Here is an 18043-nt window from a genome sequence, read left to right as displayed (position 1 = left end):
TAGACACCACGGTATTATGAAATCACTTGCGCACAGAAGAAAATTAATGGTTAATATGTCTGATATGTTTTAGCTGGGGTAAGCGAGTGTTATTGTAATGCCATGGTGATCTAAACTCCTAAGAGCAATTTTTAAAGCAACAGAAACACTAGGCGGCACGCCCGTGATTCTGTGAATCAGACACCATGGCATTATGAAATCACTTGCGCACCAAGTAGAAATTTAAAAATTAATATGTTTTAGCTTGAGTAAGCGAGTGTTATTGTAATGTTATTGTGTTCTAAACTCCTAAATGCGAGTTTTATCATGCAACAGAAACACTAGGTGGCGCGCCCGTGATTCTGTGAGTTAGACACCAAGGTCTTATGAAATCACTTGTGCAATAACTGGAAAACCAAGGGGTATACAAGCTATGAAAGCTATATGTCTGTCTTAGAGTGTTTTGTAATAGGTGATTTTCTTGTAGGAGACCCTCCGCCAGTTATATTTTTCGGCATTTATTAGTAAAAAATTTGGTTTTTCGTTTTTCGGCCTTTTGCTTTTACTCACCTGGAGACTTTGGTTTGGTTCTAGTTTGATTATTTCACGTCGTAGTTACAAAGAAACGTTTCGGCGTGGCCCACACAATGTAAATAAATTTGAGTAAAGTGGCAGCGTGTTCTGAAGTTGCGCATGCTCTGTTTGAAAAGACATTTGTAATTTTTACAAGAAAATCGATGATGTATTTACGGAGGTTTCGGTTATCGTTAGACTACGAGTAGTCCCCCATTTTTCCTCAGGGTTAGTAGAGCGAGCGAAACGCGAGCGCGCGTGAAAATTTTTGTCTCTCTCTGCCGCGTGTCGCCTTTTCTGGCGTGGGGTGATTTTCACGCCCGCTCGCGTTTCGCTCGCTCTACTATCCCTGAGGAAAAATGGGGGACTACTCGTAGTCTAAGTTATCGTCAGAGGAGGCAAAAGCATATTTTGATTGTGTTAATTGCTCCTGTCGGAATAAAATGTTATTAGAGTTAGCGAGATGAACACACGATGACGTGCGAGTAATAAGTTCCAGGGATTTCTTATAGTTTCCGATCTTCGGTCCTGAACTATGTTGTCAACACCTCCTTTGTTTTATATTGCGCAGTCGGTGAATTCAGATGACCGTCGTGCACGTTTCCAGGGCTTGCTGGTCATGATGTAGCCTCCCACGTAGGCGTTTTTAGGGGAGGAGGGTAAAAAACGAGCTCCCCTAAAAACGCCTGCGTGGGAGGCTAGTCATCATGTAAAGTTTGTACAATCGTTAGCGTTCGATCATGTCATTTATTTTCTCGGTAGTTTTTTAGCTTTCAGATGATAACGATTAACTGAAAACAATTAAAAACATGAAACACTGGAACAATTGAATGAGTACGCTTTTTCAAAAAAAATATTATAAAAAATAATAACATTATCTACTCAGTATAGTTGTCGAAACCAAACATTACCTACAGTGTACCTAGTTCTGCCTAAACTCACTTCTTTTAAAACTTGTCCGTATTACGTTTTTAAAAATCTTCCGTTGTTTGCTGTAATTGTAATTAATTGTTTCTTTGCTGTTATATTATTATATCATTGTTAGTATTATTTATTTATTTTTCTTGCTCATTCTGGTTCCTCGCCTGTATTTATTTGAAACGTAACTGGTGTTATGGTGGCCAACCAAAACCATGAAATGGTTCAATTGGCCATCATCCTCAAACTTTCAGAATAATTCAATCGAAACGTTTATCTTGTGAACATCAATTTATAAAGCCAGTTTGTAACTTAGCATTAGTCAAGATACTGAGTGAAAATAAACTGAACTTAACTTAACGCGTACAATTTTGGTTATTTTAAAAGTGTTAAGTTCAAGGGCAAAGTTGAAGATATCGTCTTCCAAATTTGACATCAGTGCGATTTTTTCCTTGATGCATTTCGAAATCGGTCTATTGGATTGTTTTGTACAAAATAACGCAATTTTCTATTTTGGTATATTCAGCGGGTTACGCGTATATGTAGCTTAAGCTGTAGAGCGGACGAAATTACAGCGAAACCTAACAGTAGTACGTTTGGTCGACAGGACAAGTATTTACGACTTAGAGCTATCGACGGTGCTGTAAGTAAACGTTTGTTAGCTTACTAATGTTGTTAGCTACATGCTTACCTATTTAAACTGCGTACTTGAAATTTGTCGAAAAAACTTTAACATCGAAACGGTGAATTATTTATCGGGACAGTTGTTAAGGCTGCAAGTCCGAAAACGAGCCTAAGTTTTCAGTCCATACTTCTATAACCTCAGTGTGCGACAAGTGAAATGCTTTTAAGCCCAGGATTATCAGCATGGAATCACGGTAAAATGATATGTTTGAAGTGCACAGCAAAAGCATGTTTTCCTTTAATCTCATTTTGGCATCCTCCATACCAAGGGCTTTAACAGCGAGATAACAATTCAGGATGTAGGAGATAAAAATAAGCTTAAGGTCATTGATAAACCGCGTCGATGTTGTTACGTTCAACTCATATTATAAACTACTACCATTTGCGATGTAATGGTCAACAGTCTATGTAAACAACTACATTCAGTTTATCCAATTGAACGACGGGCAATGTTACGACAATTTCCGATGACATTATAAATAGTTTGAGGGAACTGTTTCTCGGAGAAATAAAAAATGCCGGAGAATTTATCGGAGTAATCTTTTCCGAATCGTCGGTTGCCTCTTTTGAAGACTCTGGATAAAGCTATAAACCCTTAACTACTGTAAATACTGCTGCACGAAAAAAAAGAGCCGACCTCGATCCTCGCATAATACTTGGTTTAAGCCCAATGGCGGGCAATGAAGTCGAAGTGAAACGTTCCTGATGAGATTCGTACACGCCGACTACTATTCAACTGTAACCAAAACAGCTGAGATTACTTTTCATTCTTATATTCAAATGGCTTCCTTTGCTCTCCATTTATTAAAGGCTGTTACACCAGGCTGTTCATTTTCGATCGACGTTCTTTGTCTTTGGCCTCCCACGATCTCAGGTAGATTGAGGCCTGGGTGATGCAGGGGGTAAGAAACAAGCAATCATCAGAGCCTCATGTACTGCAAAGAAATTAGTTTTCCAAGGCTTGCAGTGTCAGGTAGTTATGCTAAAATACATCCAAACAATAAATAGTTCTAAATTACTTTTCAGTAAGCGAAAAAGTATATTTTTTAAATATACTTTTTCGCAAAACAGAAAAGACCTAGCGCTCTATGTTTGCTTGGTCCCAAATAAACCCAAAGACCTGAGAACTTCTAGTACGATTTATTTTTTATTAGCCTTCAAATCCGATCGCTGGTATCTTCATCTCAGTCATAGTACGAAAGGAAGGGAAAGACTTTTGCAGCGATTTTATTTTGCACGGTAGCCCGACCATAGCTGATTGACAGAAAAATACACAAGATTAATATAATTGCGGTAGTACACTCGATAAACTTGATTAAAGTTGATTTCGTAGAGTTGACAATTGTACCAGCAAAATTAATTTCAAACTAACAGAGGAAATGGTCTAAACTGTAAAAAGTACTGCGGCGCTTGCTGTAATTTCCGGAATCAAAATGTTTGTATTATCTTTTTTTCTTCTTTAGAGAGTTAGTATCTTTACCACTGTAAAAGTGGGGTTGCTAAGTTCTCCTCTTTTATCCTATGTTAGCACTTACGATGGAGATACCATAAAATTCATGAAATTTGATCCAAAGATGTCGAACGGCTGTCTGATCTGAGAGGAATGGTTCGCATGTTTCTTTATCTCACTCTACTTTATCAGTTTTTTCAATTATATAGTAACCTTAGTACAATTCCCGATATCACATAAATTTTATTAGCCTATACAGACGTCAACGTAAACTGCCTTTACGTTAGTAGAAGTGATCTGTGAACGTCGCGTGTATAAGTAAAAATTAAGTAAGTTTTTTTTTTTCGGGCGACCTTAATTTCAAACATTTCCTCTTTTCTGTTTTAATTAATACCCTCGTATATAGCAACGCGCGTAAAAATTACGCGAAGATAGAAATCCTTCTCAAATAATAACATGCCGTTTGCTTGGCTTGTATGATTAAATAAAAAAAATCTAAAGTAAATCTTGCGTCCTTCTGTTTGACTGATGAACAATGTTGTTTGATGAGTAAAAGCGGCTTAAACCTTAATTAGTGCTCTGTACGACAGACATTTGGCTGCTGATTGGCTGATTAGAGCGTATTTCGAAGAGCTCATCCATATTGATTTCTTTCTTTCCTCGTCAACTACCATTCTATGAAATTCACAGAATTATTTTTTCCTTTACATCAACTGTTACTTGTAATTTCTTTCCCTTCAGCGAAAGCGCAGTATTTCGATTTATTTACTGCGCTATTTGGATATATAGGCATTTGTCCACATTTTTCCTTTCTTTTTTCGTTATAAGAGGAAGCTTAAAATCACTCGACCGTTTTTTATCAAGCTTATCGACAACATCACTCCTACCAAGCTTGATAGAAAATTCAGCGTTATAGCACTGCGTAATGGCACGATCATTATATAAGGATAAAAGACAAACCTTACAGTTGATAAACCTTGTTCCCCATATGCAGAATATGCTTGAGGTTTCAATGATTGTGACTATATAAGTAGAATTGAAGCATGAGTCATGCTAAAAGGTTCGAACCTCTTATAAGACAATGGTTGTTATACCAAGGAAGAGCGGTTAGCTTAAAACCAAGGTCAGTGTGTGAGTGCGGACAACTTGAACCCTCCAAAAAACTCACAACAAAAGAGGACTACTTTGATTACCAGACGTTCGACGCCTGGGAATACTGCCATTTGCAATACGGCGTACTTTTACTTCTACTACCAGTAGCCATTTCGTTTTTCTTTCATATTAAAATTTGGTAATCTCAGCTAGGTCTAAATGACAAAAGCGCTAATTTGCACAAGAAAACAAGACTTTGAAGAATTCTGGTAGAAGTAAAATGACGTCAATGGGCAAATGGCCTATTAGTAATATCTTTTGTTCTTTGGTTTAAGAGTGTATGTAAAAAGAATTACTCTTTTAAAAGAAGAGTGTTATTCATAGTTCTTAATTTAAAAGCATGGCTCTTAGTGTACTCTTTGCCCCTCTTTTATGAAAAAAGGGGGAAGAGGAAACAATTTTGAGTGGGTTATGTTAAACTCTTGAGAAGCAAACATTTTTTTTGAAGGCAGGAACCAAACCCTTCCACCAAACATAAAAGGTGTATCATAAGTCAAGGTTATAACAGAGAAGCCAGACTTTACTTGTTCATTTTTGCTTTTATTGCGCCAGTGGGTCCGTATAAGCTCGCTAGACTGTAAAAGAAGCAGAAGCTTGGCGGGAAAATTCATCTGATTTTATGTTATGATTTAAAATTTCAGTGATATAAAGGTCTCGATATAAAATTAAAGATACTTTTTTGAAAATGCAGTGAAATTGTGCATGCAAGAAGTTTAGAGACATGGAGAGAAAACCATGACGTATCATAGTTGAGTTTATTTTCGCTTTGTATGTTTTAACGTAGATAAAATCTAAACACTGGATTGATATCAAAAAGCGAATTGTAACTCGATTCACGAATTACTTTCAATTCAGAATATAATGATCAAAAAAGTCAGAACGTGGAAAATATGTCACAAATTTTTTTCCGATCTGTTCACACTATTAGTAAAAACCTTTTTATTTCCTCCAATCATTTTTCGTTTCTTTTTCGCGATAGTTTAATTTTCATGCAGGGGAAAAATGCAGTTTTAACTTCCGCTAATCCTTGCTAAATCTGAGACATTCGTTGCAATTTGGCGAATTTATTGATTCCACTCATTATAAATTTATGATCTCTTGATGACTTTATATACGATGAAAATTGATTACTTGTGTAATAACATGGGCTAAACTTAAGGTCGAATCTCATTTTGGGTAAAACTGACAAATCTGGCTCTCAAACCTCCAGCATGGCGCCGGTCTTGTACCAGGTGACTAGCTGCAAATGGCAATTAATCAATCGATAAACAGTAATGTCCTGAAACTGGCTGGTTTTTACGGAACGAAAAATTTCCTCAGCTTCGAAGTGACTGAATTTCGACCAGGCAAAACATGACTACTTTTTCAGACTTTCCTTTGCTCACGAAAATATTCCACTAGAACCATCAGAACTAAAATTTACTTTATGGCCTGATTTTCCGGAAACTTTTTGTAAATTGTAAACAACGTCTGCTTCACATGGGAGATGTCTACCAACGTGGATATTCAATATTGGATTCGCCAGAAAAGACCTTAGATGTGAGCGAAGTTAATTAGAATCAATTTAAAAAGGTCAGAACAATTGATAGTATTGTTAGTTCTTTTAGTGGCTTGCTTCTGCTAAGAATGTGGAGAAAAAATCGGGATGAAGAGAATCTTCAATCATTTATATATATTCAATAGCAACAGATATACGAAAGAACACCCCAATTTTGCGTGATGAACCTTTATCTGTATTGGTTATATTAATTAGTCTTTTATTATTTTAATTGTATTTCATGTTATTTCGTCTACTTTTCCTTCACCTTTAATTGTATTTTGGTCTGCGAGATGTATGATAAATATGACTGCAAAAACACGCCAAGATTTTTGGCCGAAGAACAGATAGACACGGCGAGCAGGTCAAAATGTGATCCGCCAATGAATCGCCAACTACCTGATGAGTTTAATCCAGATAGTCATAGAGCTGAATAAGACTAAACCTTATTTCTAATTTATAATATGTACATAGAACCTGGATAATGTCGTCATGAATCAACTCCTATTATGTTCAATCTATACGCTCAGAATAATATCCTTGCAGTTATTATGATTAACCATGCAGCGTCCTGTACTTTAACTTATTACCTAATGATGACTTTCATTTGTCGTTAATAGTGGTGCTTTATTGTTATTATTATTATTACCATCATTATTATTATTATTATTATCATCATCATCATCATCATCATCATCATCATCATTACTATTATTATTATATTTGGTTTCGTGTTGTGCGGCGAAATCGTTTGTCTTTGTTACTTTATTTGTCAGACAATGCTAAGCATACCTGTCATTTCCGTCTTCGGAATCAGACAGACTTCCATTTCGAATTCAAGGCCAACTTTTCCAGTCTCGTCCATTAGTGTCTTTAATGTGCAGTTTTCCCGGCAATCCCTTACAGCTAACAACTAGTACTACAAATTCTGGGTTTGCTGTACTTCTCGTTGAAGACAAAGTGGGCCAAAACAAACCAATAAACTAAGTTGTTGAGTGACAAAGAGAAATTAACCAGTGAAAGACATGGAAAGGGACATCTCGAACCAATAGAATTTCTAAAAACCCAAACACTTAGTCTAATCTTTGTGAAAGTATAACGCGGAGACAGCTGGCCTACCTCAAGTTAATTGCTTTTAAAACAGAAAACATCCTTACGGTACCCAGACGATACAACTTTGATTAAAAGTAAACTTGAAATATTAAATAAGTATCATAGTCACTTATTACAAGCGTGGACTACCTTAAACCTCGTATATCCTTGGACTATAGGGCTCGAATTATGAAAGAAATTTTGATAGTGAACTGCGTTAAACAACAAAATGGTTGATTAGAAAGAAGAGAGAGCCTTGTGACGAACTTAACTGTCACCTAAGTATAAATGTTAATTAATGAATCAATTCATTTGCACAATTACTTATCAATTTGTCTTTCAAGGTATACTACAATGTTTAACACGCAGCTGAGAAGTCTCCAGAAAAAAAAGGAGAGGAAGGAGAAAAAAAAGCCATGAAATCAGATGTATAGAAACTAGACAGTAAAAGACAATATCCGCTATCTGTCACATGACGGTCAATTTTTACAAACTGAGCAGGCAAACGCAAAGTAGTTTTGATTTATACCAGCAAACAAATCTGATATTCTTCTAAATGCTATTGGGATAGATTAGCCGCTAGCCAGCATCATATGGTGGAAAGAACATTAAGTTATGCATCCAGCATATCGTCTACGATTCCGCTAAAGAGGACAAAAAACGAAGTCGGTTAATGTAAGTTTCGTCGTCTCATTGTTGTTTTCACGTTTCCGCTAAAATGAAAATATTTACTTTATGTAGTTAAGAGTCATCGCCTTAGAGCGGCACTGTACGTCCACTTGTTTCATGCAGTTAGTGCCAACCGCGATGGCAGAAAATAGATTAAACATAAAAGGTGTACAATAGCTAGCCTGCGCGGTCGCTCATCCAGTAAAGGTTTTCAGAGTCCTGTTAAGACTTCTACGACCCTAGAGGACATAAAGAAAAAGCGAGGATGGTATTGGAAATTTAGAATTGCATCCCTAAAGAAGACATATCTGTACGTGGCCTTAGTAGACTCCATTTGATCCCTAAAGAAGACAAATCTGTGCGTGGCCTTAGTAGACTCCATTTGATCCCTAAATAAAGGAGACCATTCTCCATCATATTGGTTTTCTGTTCTAAACGCCCAAAGTGTAGACTGCAAAACAGTCCGTATTTTTGCGTATTCAAGAACGCTCGAAAAGTCAAACAAAAGGTCTGGCCCCGGTTGTTCAAAAGGTGGAAAAGGCTATCCATCGGATAAATCTCTATCCACTAGATAGCGCTACTGGTTTCCTAATACTTATCCACTCGATAGTGATTTATCCAGTGGATAGTGCTATCCATTGAACTACCGGGGCCTAGAGTGAGTCTGAAAACGGAGAGCGAGACTGGCCCTACGGGCGTGTGAGGCTCGCGCGCGTGAGACTCTTTAACGCTACACTAAACCGATTTTGAGGGGAAAAAAAGCGACTGTTTTGCAGTCTACCCTAAGTGAGACCACATTATGCAATCTCTCTACCCCTGAGCAAAACGACAGGCATCCCAGTCACTTTCATTAGACCTACAAATGTTCAGCCCAATTTCCTTGGCTTTCTCGAGGATTAAAGCGCCAGCATTTCAGTGAAACTCACTGCGTTATCTTGCTTTACTCTTAAATTCGTCTTTTGACTCGGCTCACTGACTTCTGAGATTTTACGTTTTGAAGGTCTTATAAATTCATGATCACGGGATATTATTTACTCACCCAGCTTTTAATAACTTTTTTTAACCTTTTTTAATTACACAGCAGTTTAAATATGTTTTTGTTTTCTTTATCTTTTTTTCTTGTTTGCTAACTTTCCCATCAAATTTGTATTCAAAAATCAAATAATATGATCTTGTAATATCGCTTTTTTAACCTCTAGGTGGCGAGGACATGTCATTAATCGGATGGTCTAAAATGACGGGTGAATTCAAATTTTTCTGTTTACTCTAATTTGACAAAGAAACATGGCCAATTTAACCATCCTTGTGCCCGAGGGAACAATTTCTTGGCAACTCCTCCGTGAAAATTCCACCTCCACTTCGTCCACTGCCATCGCGGGAAAACTGAGCACGTTTATCAAGTTTTGGAGGATCGCAAACGTTGTCCTTTATGTAGTTATCTTTGTTACCAGTGCGGTAGGAAATGGTTTGGTGTGTTTTATAATTATAAGAAGGAGAAGAATGAAGTCGGTCGTTAACTATTTGATTCTGAATCTGGCAATCGCTGATCTTATTTTTACCTGCGTTTGTATACCACTCGATATACCAGTGCAACAAATGAACTATGTTTGGCCTTACGGTGGTTTCATGTGTAAAGTTATCTACCCATTACAAACCCAAATTCTGTTTGCTTCAGTTTACACCCTCTTTGCACTAAGCCTGACAAGATATCGGGCAGTGGTGCATCCGCTAAAACAACAGCTGACCACTGATAAAGTCAAGTGGGTGATCATGGCCATCTGGGTGGTATCGTTTCTCCCTGTGTCGCCATATATGGCAACGCTACGATTTAATAGCTCAACTCTGACTTGTGAGGAATATTGGAAAGACGTACGTTCAAGAAGAACTTACACCATCTGCCTTTTCCTTTTTCAATATGTAGTACCACTGACAGTAATCTCATGCGCTCATTTAGCTATTGCTCAAGACCTCAACAGACAAAAGACACGAGAGATAACCATCATACGTAGAATTCGTATTCAGCAAGGCCGTAGGGTTTCACGAATGCTCATTATAGTGACGCTGTTATTTGCCGTTTGCGTCCTACCAAATAACATTTTATGGTTGTGGTTGGACTTCGGAGAAGCGGACAAACGCTTTGCTTATTTTTCAGAGCTTTTGTCATTTGGCAACATTGTCGTGTTCTTAAACAGTGCTCTGAATCCTGTCTGCTATACGATGATGAACGATACTTATACAAAACAATTAAGGGACATAATACATTCATGTCTAAAGCCGACAAGTCAAGAAGAAGTTGAACAGTCCTTAGACTAATCTGGACTAATACCACCAGCAGGCTGAAAAACTAAGCATAGCCGTTCAAAGTCCATCACGAAAAAGAGGATGTCGATTGATGTACATAGTATGTTTAAAAGATGGCTTAAAAGTTCGCATTCAGTTTAACACGGGTATGTCTAGGGAAAACAGCTCACCGTTGTGAAACTAATATAACATTGGCACACCCAAAAGGAACCTACATTTCCATTTCCACGACTGTTAGGAAAGGAACATTATTTTCGCATAAAATCACCACAACTGATTATTTTATAAACACTCAATCAATTTCATGTGTTTCATCAAGAAAAGCGAGAGAAAGCGAAAAGAAAAAGTCAAGACTGTTGTTCCTCTTTTAAGCTCAGGTGACTGTCAAGGCGGATTACTTAGGACGTTGCGGGGCGGAATGGAAATAAAACGCGCCGGCTTTTAATGGGGGCTCCCTTTTCTCTTTTCCCTTTTGCGGTTTTTCCCCCCTCCACTCCTCTTTTTGAATTTGAAATCGGTAAAAGCTGAAGTTTGCGCGATCTCGAACTGCTACTGAAAATCCCACACCAGAAATTTAAGTGTGCATGGTGTTTAGTAATTTCAAATAAAACGTAAATATATTTCGAACGTTATATTTTCAATAGCCGTGATATTAAAATTAAAAACTACACCACATAATCTTCATGATTATAAAATTCGCGTTACAATTTTTTGACGTTGTGTTAATAATTTTTCCAAGAGCCATAACAGCTTATGGTTCTTGTTTTTCCAAATTCATGCGAAACATACTGCTGACCCGCTCCATACTAATAGTGGACACGCCAAGGGGGAGCGCCCTGTGTACTACTGGTGGACCCGGTGAGCGGAAGCGCCCTGGGGAAGGGTGGACCGGGTGAGGGGGAGCGCCCTGGGGACTAAGGGTGGACCCAGTGACACAGTGGTATGGGCATTCCCGCGTTTTCGGGCATCCCCATTCCCAAAACCCTACTTATATGGGCATCCCCTGCCGACCCCAACCCTAACGTAAATCGCTAAGGTAATATGAGAAGGGGATGCTCATATGATATCACTAGGGTCTTGGGAATAGGGATACCCAAAACGCGGCGATGTCCATATCACTGTAACACAGGTGAGGGGGGGGGGGGGGGGGCACCCTGGGGACTGTGGCTGGACCCGCCCAAGGGGAGCACCCTGGGGAATAGGGGTGGACCAGCTAATATCATAGCACGCGCTTAAGGTTGTAAACCAAGTACCATCAATTTCTACGCGACATTTTTTTGCAGAATCTTTTCAAATATGTGTTTAAAACTGATTCAGTGTTTTTGAGGATAACATGTATCTAGCCGATTTTTTGAAAACCAACCTAACGAAATTTGCAGTCATTTGAGTGAAAAGGCGTTAAAAGGCAGGCTTTTTGGCCCCGATAAGCTCAAAACTCACACTAACGAGGGAAAAGAACAGGAGAAAAAGAAAGAGCGAGGAGGAAGAAAGGAGGAGAAGAGAAAAAAGTAATGGTTGCACTCTTAGTTTTTATAATGGCAAGAGCCATAATAGGGTCCTATTATGGCTCTTGATAATGGCTACTTTGGAATACTGTTGGACGCAAAAGGTCTATTTGGCGGTATGGTTTCCAAAAATCGGGCTAGATATAAAAAGGGGTGAACAATCCATATTGAGACGGAAAACTACTTATCAGCAAAAATATATATATTTTTTAAGAATAAAAGAAGTTTCAACGAAATGAAATAACCGCGCCGTGGCGCACACAGATGATAACACTCACGTCACTCACGCACGTTAGGTAGTTGTGAGAAGCACAAATCCTTCGGCTTTGTCGATAAGTTATCTGTGTATGAGAGTCTCTCTCTAAATATGAGCTTTTTGACTTAAGCGACTGAACATCCAAACATATTTGTAATTTTAAGAGCGTTCAAAGGAAAATAGAGAATACTTCACCTTTTACCCAGCCAATAAAGGGGTTGTTGTATTTTCACACAGTAATATACGTAGTGGTGTACAAACTATTCTTGACTTTCTACTGAGGGCACATTTCGATTTTTAATAAAAGACAACTGGACTCTTTGACTTTAATTCATTACTTTTTATTCAAAAGAATATTAAATAGAGTAAAATACATTTCAAAATATTACATACAATCTTCCTGGCCAGCAGCGGTGAACAAGCAAGCGTATAAAGAACAAGCCCACAGTGAAAAACCCAAATAAAAGCCTTCGTTTTTATATTATTTTTATTAACACAAATTCCTTTCTCACGCATTTTGATAGTTATGCATTGCATTTCCATTATTCTGAGTAAAATCATGAAGAATAATGCTACTTAAAAAAAACCTAACGAAATTTAGCACAGCGTTAGCCATTAATAATAATTTTATATCTTTTTAGACATGGAAAATCAGGACTTAATTTCTAAGTGGTCTAAAGCAATGCATCCACTAACATTTCAGCTTTAAGTGGTTTTTTTTGTTGTTGTTGCCTAGCTTATCAATTATCTTGCCTTTTGGAAAGACTCGTCAACCATCGTCATGTCTTCAGAATAGCCATCGTTATAAGACCTGAAAAAGATTTTATACTTCAAATACAATGGCTTCGATCTACGTAGTGAAGACTTAATTTAAGCCATTTCCGATTTTCCTTTTAAAACGAGGCTAAGTGCAAAACCTTTCAGGTGAAAATGTGTTTTATTTGCACGAGAATAAAGAATCACTTTCATATCAATGGCTTCACACTTAGCCTCGCTTTGAAACAGAGGCTTTGGGCAACTCACGAATGGCCCATTATAATTTATTGTAGTATGGTGTACATTGCTACGCGGGTACCCTGGTTTCAGGGGTCAGCTTTCTTGCTTAAGGAGAAACTGAGTAACAGAAGAAAAGAAAATCTCTGGGACCGGGGAAATTTTATGCTTTATTAGTGGCTAAAACATTTTGTGCTTCAAAAAATTAAATGAAAGGGCCATAGCAAGGCCACTGTATGGCCGGGGCAAGCCTTACCTACCAGCAAGCTCTCTATTTGGGAGATATGGTGAAAAGTACACGCGCGAGTGGCACGCAAGGGCTCGCTAGTGTAGCTCACTTCGTGCACCTAAATGGAGAGCTTGTTTGCAGGCTAGGGCAAGACCTGCGGTCAGCAAGGCACATCTAAAGGGGGTCTAGGGGAATGATCCTCCCGAAAAACTTTGAAATCTGGAAGCTATGGGATGGTTTCTTAAACGCCAGATTCCAATCGTTAGTGGGATTCTGGATTCCTTGAGCTGAATTATGGATTCTAGAGCCAAGGATTTTGGATTCCACAAGCCAAAATTTCCAGGATTCTGGATTCCCCGATTATTATTATTATTACTGAAATATTATTTCTCTGACATTAACAATACCATAACCACTTTTAAAAAAGGGTTTGACCTTGGATAATATGAATAAAATAACTATATGATTACCTAAAATAAAGGCAGCCAACAATTTCTGGTTGACAGACAAATGTAAATACTGTGGTATTAGATCTGAACGTTGCTTGTCTCCTTCCAGTGGCAACATGAGAGCAATAATACAGACAACAGCCATCATAATTACCCACAAACTAGGAGCATTCTGACCTCCAAATCCTGTTTATTGAATAAAGACAACAGCTATTTTTAGAGAATGATGTGAACTAGGGTATACCTACCATCATTTTTACACAGAGGAGTATGATTTTTGTCCAAAATTGCAGGTTGTGGTAGAGGAATGATCGATCATTATACCAAGGCATCCCAAAGAGTTCAAAGGGAAGGAGATGATACCCTATGGAACTCCTCAAATTGAATATTTTGCACAAACTATTCATGATCGTTAACTTGGACTTCCTTTTCACATGTTTTCACACATTGGTTCTTGCTTATCTTGTTAATTATTTCTAAAAAATAACTAAAGGCATTTAAGGTAGTGGTATAATAGCTCAATTTTTTGCCACAAGTGAGAATCTACAAGTAGAGGGGTACAGGTATCCTCTACCAACAGGAGACATAAGGTGACTCCTACCCTCTGCTAGCCTACAGGACCCCTGAGGGCAGGATGGAAAACCCAATCTGCCCCCCCTCCTCCACCCCTCCAATCGTGGTTGCCACAGCCAGAGGTTTCTGAAATTCTGACTTTTCCCTGACTTTTTTCTGACAAAATATGTAAAATTTCCCTGACCAACTGAATTAACTATCTCACACAGTACATTTGACCTGCTGATGGACTAAACCTTCCCCTCACAGCAATCCCCTCCACCCATTTATTTATGCTTTCAGCAACTCATGTGCAGTGTAAAACAAATTGATGTTCTTGAAAAGCCAGCATCGGCTTGTCATTCAATTTCATGAACAATATTCAACCAATACAACACGATTCATGTGCGTAAAATGCATAAAAGAATTTTAAATATTAGAAAACAGTAAAGGTATAACTGGGAAAAGAATAAACATGTACTCTTAAAATACAACTTTTCCCTGACCTTGAAGAAATTTTATTTTCCCTGACCTTTGGCAACTATGCCAAAAAAATCAGGTTTATGTGAAGTCATGGGAGTGGATGAAGAACGATTTGATGATGTTATAACTAGAGCAGTGTTGGCTCTCGAAAATGGCGCCAGGCATAGGATCCCCCTGCTTTGGACATTAGGTGGGGCTACTTATCTTGTAAAGATACCGCCTAGAGAACAAAGACTTGTGACCCTACTTCCCAAAACAATTCATGACAACAATCCAAAACAAAACAATGGAGACTGAGGAAACAGCCATGAGAATCTGACTAGTCTAAATAATTTCTAGTAATCAGATTTCTAATCCTTTATGCACGAGTCTCATACCTATGGATAAAAACCTTACCTGAGTCGGCAAATTGTTCAACAGTGACACTACTACTTCCTATTCTTTGTGTGCCCCTCCTTGTAGATGGTCGTTCTTTGCTCTTCTATATGTTAAAAAATGTGAAAAAAAATTATTGAGAAACCATTTGAGCCTGGTTCTTATATTCACTTACCTACCTGCGGCATAACCACTGGTTCTGCCTGGAATAGTAATACTGTTATGATGTGTGGGAAAAAAAGCTGCTGGCAACTTTTTATATTGGAAGAGTGTCTTGGTCAGTACTGTTGTAGTGGGAGCCAAGCTTTATGAGTGAAAAATAATCAGTTTTCACAAGCTCAGGAAAATTCATTCACATTTAACAAATCCTAAGATCGCTTAATTTAACTGACTGTTCTCCAATGAAACTCTACAAAATAATATAAAAAAATAATGTAACAAACTAAAGAAAGAATTCTCACAAGTACAGGGTTCCGAAAAAAGAAAAAAAATGTGAATTCCAGCTTATCCTTGGGGCAAGCAGCTCACACAGTTTGAAGTCCTGTTCCATTAGCTTTCCAACCTGATTTTTGGGAAACTTTTTGTAAGTAGTAAACAAGTTACCACTGTGTCAAGTATTTTTTGACACTCCGGTTGTGGCACAATAGCTGACTGGCATTTACCTGTTTTGGTTCAGTTCTGCTGGGCTGAAGCACAGCAATGATTTCTTTTTTCCCAATAACATCTTGAAGGCCATGCTCAAAGATGTGAAGTCTAAACTTGTCTTGTTGTGTAACGCCAGGTTGAATGTCAATGTGGCGTATCACTCTAAAGATAAAGAGATTAAAAGGTACAACTTGACTATTTGACAAATAGACAAAACTATTTTCCCTAGTGTAGGTTTCATGCCCTTATAGGCCATAACAATGAAATCATAATGTTCTAAACTCAAGTTTCACAGTAACGTTTTAAACACACCATTGTCATTTCTGTGGTCTGGAACAGTGATTGTCTATTTTTTTATATAATAACATTGATAGTTTTAACCTCCATTTCCAGTGAAGTTTCTTGGAAAACTGCTGCACGCAGATAAATAGTGGAGAGTGGAATGGAGTAGAGACTCAATTTGGAGAGCGTAACACTTGACAACTGATAAACTTGTGGTCCTTAATAATCTACTTAGTACATGTATGTAAACTGCAGTCATTACCAGTACATCATTTCTATAGTCTATACTCTCATAGATCCCACCTTTCAACCAATCAGGGAGTTGTAAATTGTTGTAAAAATATAAGTGACAAGTTAAATATCCAGAAAACATTTGGGCTATAACTACTTTTAATTATTGTGGAGGCGTAAGTGGCCAAGCTGTTAACACCTTAAACTCTGGATCTGGAGGTCTAATGTTCATCTCTTGCTTGTCGCGTTGTTTCCTTAGACAAGGAACTTTACTCCACTTTGTCTCTCTTCACCCAGGTGTATAAATGGGTACCGGCAACATACTCCTGGGTGGTAACCCTGCTATGGACAAGCATCCCATCCAGGGGCAAGTAGCAATACTCCTGGGCTTGCTTCATGCCATGGAAACCGAAAATAAGCTCCGGCCGTGTGGGCCTTCGCTCGTGTGCACCTTCACCTTACTTTTACTAAAAAACTGAATCATTGGATAATGCAATTCTAGAGCTCTGATTGGGTTAGCCATCATGGTATATGAGCAATCATACCACGCTCTCCAAATGTGGTGACTGTACACGTCTGCTCAAAATTAAAAACAAGCTGAAAATTGGTTGTTTTTACAAATAAAGTCAGGAAGAATTCTCGATATTTTGGGGTGTTTTTAATAAAACAATTATGCTACTCGTGCTTGTTGGATGTGAGATGATTATAGCCAACTCATATCCAACGCGCACTCGTGGAATAATTCTTAAATATGATACCTACATGTCAATGCAGCATCTGGGTTTGATTACACCATCCGAATCTACCACAATATATCTGCTTGGAGCTGTGCACAAGACTGAAATAAAAACGCCTAGTAAGATACCGGTATGTAAATTGAACGCCCTAAAATCAGCAGTCCACGTATGCCAATCAAGGTTGAGTATGCATTTCATGCAATTCAATATTACAATAAGCATTTTAGATGTAAGCTAAAATTATTTTGTAATATGACATGTACAATTAGTTAACGACCTTGAGTCTAATAATCTGTTAAACTCCGTACCTTTAAATCGTAAAGCGAACTCGTAAGGGTTGTAAACCGTAAGAACTTGCTTGTGACTGGCCTGTTCATCAGCATAAAAAGTCAGCGATTGTGGAAATACAAAAACCGGCAGACTTCCATCAGTAAAATGTGAAGGTTGTAGTGACCTCATACAAATGTAAATCTTCCTCAGTGCTTTATTTCACCAGTAAACGAGAAATCTGTCAAGAGAACAGAATACACAATGTTTCTCCCAAATTTTCATACTTTTATAGTATATATTATAACAATCTATGTATATTCATTTCCATTGTACGTGCAATATTCGTTTTAACTTTGTCAAAATAAAACATTATGCCGATCTCTACAATGCAGCAGCAGACTCGGTAATAAGGCTACAGAACACAACAAGCAGATTAAAACTTTACCTGAAAACTCTCTCAGAATCTAGGAAAAAGTTTTAAAAACAGGCCGGAATGTTTATCGAGGTTTTAACATCTTCAAAGGCACGAAATCAACACAAACGATTGAAAACGAAACAAATCCCTTTGTTTACTTCCGACAGCTGAGCATCATGGGACTTACCTTCGACTGTCGGTTTGTATGTCATGTAAACCTAACTCTACTGTCCTGCATACTATTACAGACGGGCACAGGTCGATGG

General features: G+C 38.0%; 2 protein-coding genes across 2 annotated transcripts; one reads left to right on the top strand and one right to left on the bottom strand.

Annotated features, from left to right (window-relative positions):
• Positions 1-9265: 9265 nt before the first annotated feature.
• On the top strand, positions 9266-10960 carry LOC140951026 (neuropeptide FF receptor 1-like). The gene has a single exon (XM_073400248.1). It carries the CDS (start codon positions 9339-9341, stop codon positions 10365-10367), a length of 1029 nt encoding a protein of 342 aa, XP_073256349.1. The 5' UTR covers positions 9266-9338; the 3' UTR covers positions 10368-10960.
• Positions 10961-12435: 1475 nt separating this feature from the next.
• On the bottom strand, positions 12436-17963 carry LOC140950140 (motile sperm domain-containing protein 1-like). Its single transcript, XM_073399325.1, has 7 exons — positions 17808-17963; positions 17401-17600; positions 17118-17193; positions 15860-16004; positions 15219-15303; positions 13809-13973; positions 12436-12927 (listed from the first exon to the last, which is right to left on the bottom strand). The coding sequence occupies exons 2-7, from the start codon at positions 17549-17551 to the stop codon at positions 12896-12898; spliced, it is 654 nt and encodes a 217-aa protein (XP_073255426.1). The 5' UTR covers positions 17552-17600; positions 17808-17963; the 3' UTR covers positions 12436-12895.
• Between the last annotated feature and the right edge of the window lie 80 nt (positions 17964-18043).

The sequence above is a fragment of the Porites lutea genome, chromosome 10 (genome assembly GCF_958299795.1).
Source record: "Porites lutea chromosome 10, jaPorLute2.1, whole genome shotgun sequence".
Lineage (NCBI taxonomy): Eukaryota > Metazoa > Cnidaria > Anthozoa > Scleractinia > Poritidae > Porites > Porites lutea.
This window is presented reverse-complemented; position numbering and strand designations above follow the sequence as displayed.

What these genes read in the sequence shown, in the direction of transcription:
- LOC140951026 (XM_073400248.1), top strand. Translation starts at nt 9,339, where the DNA reads ATGGCCAATTTAACCATCCTTGTGCCCGAGGGAACAATTTCTTGGCAA.
- LOC140950140 (XM_073399325.1), bottom strand. Translation starts at nt 17,551, where the DNA reads ATGAGGTCACTACAACCTTCACATTTTACTGATGGAAGTCTGCCGGTT. An exon ending in GCAGAACTGAACCAAAACAG is followed by an intron (nt 15,304 to 15,859) that starts GTAAATGCCAGT and finishes TTTAACATATAG; the next exon opens with AAGAGCAAAGAACGACCATC. An exon ending in GTTGGCTGCCTTTATTTTAG is followed by an intron (nt 12,928 to 13,808) that starts GTAATCATATAG and finishes AATCTTTTTCAG; the next exon opens with GTCTTATAACGATGGCTATT.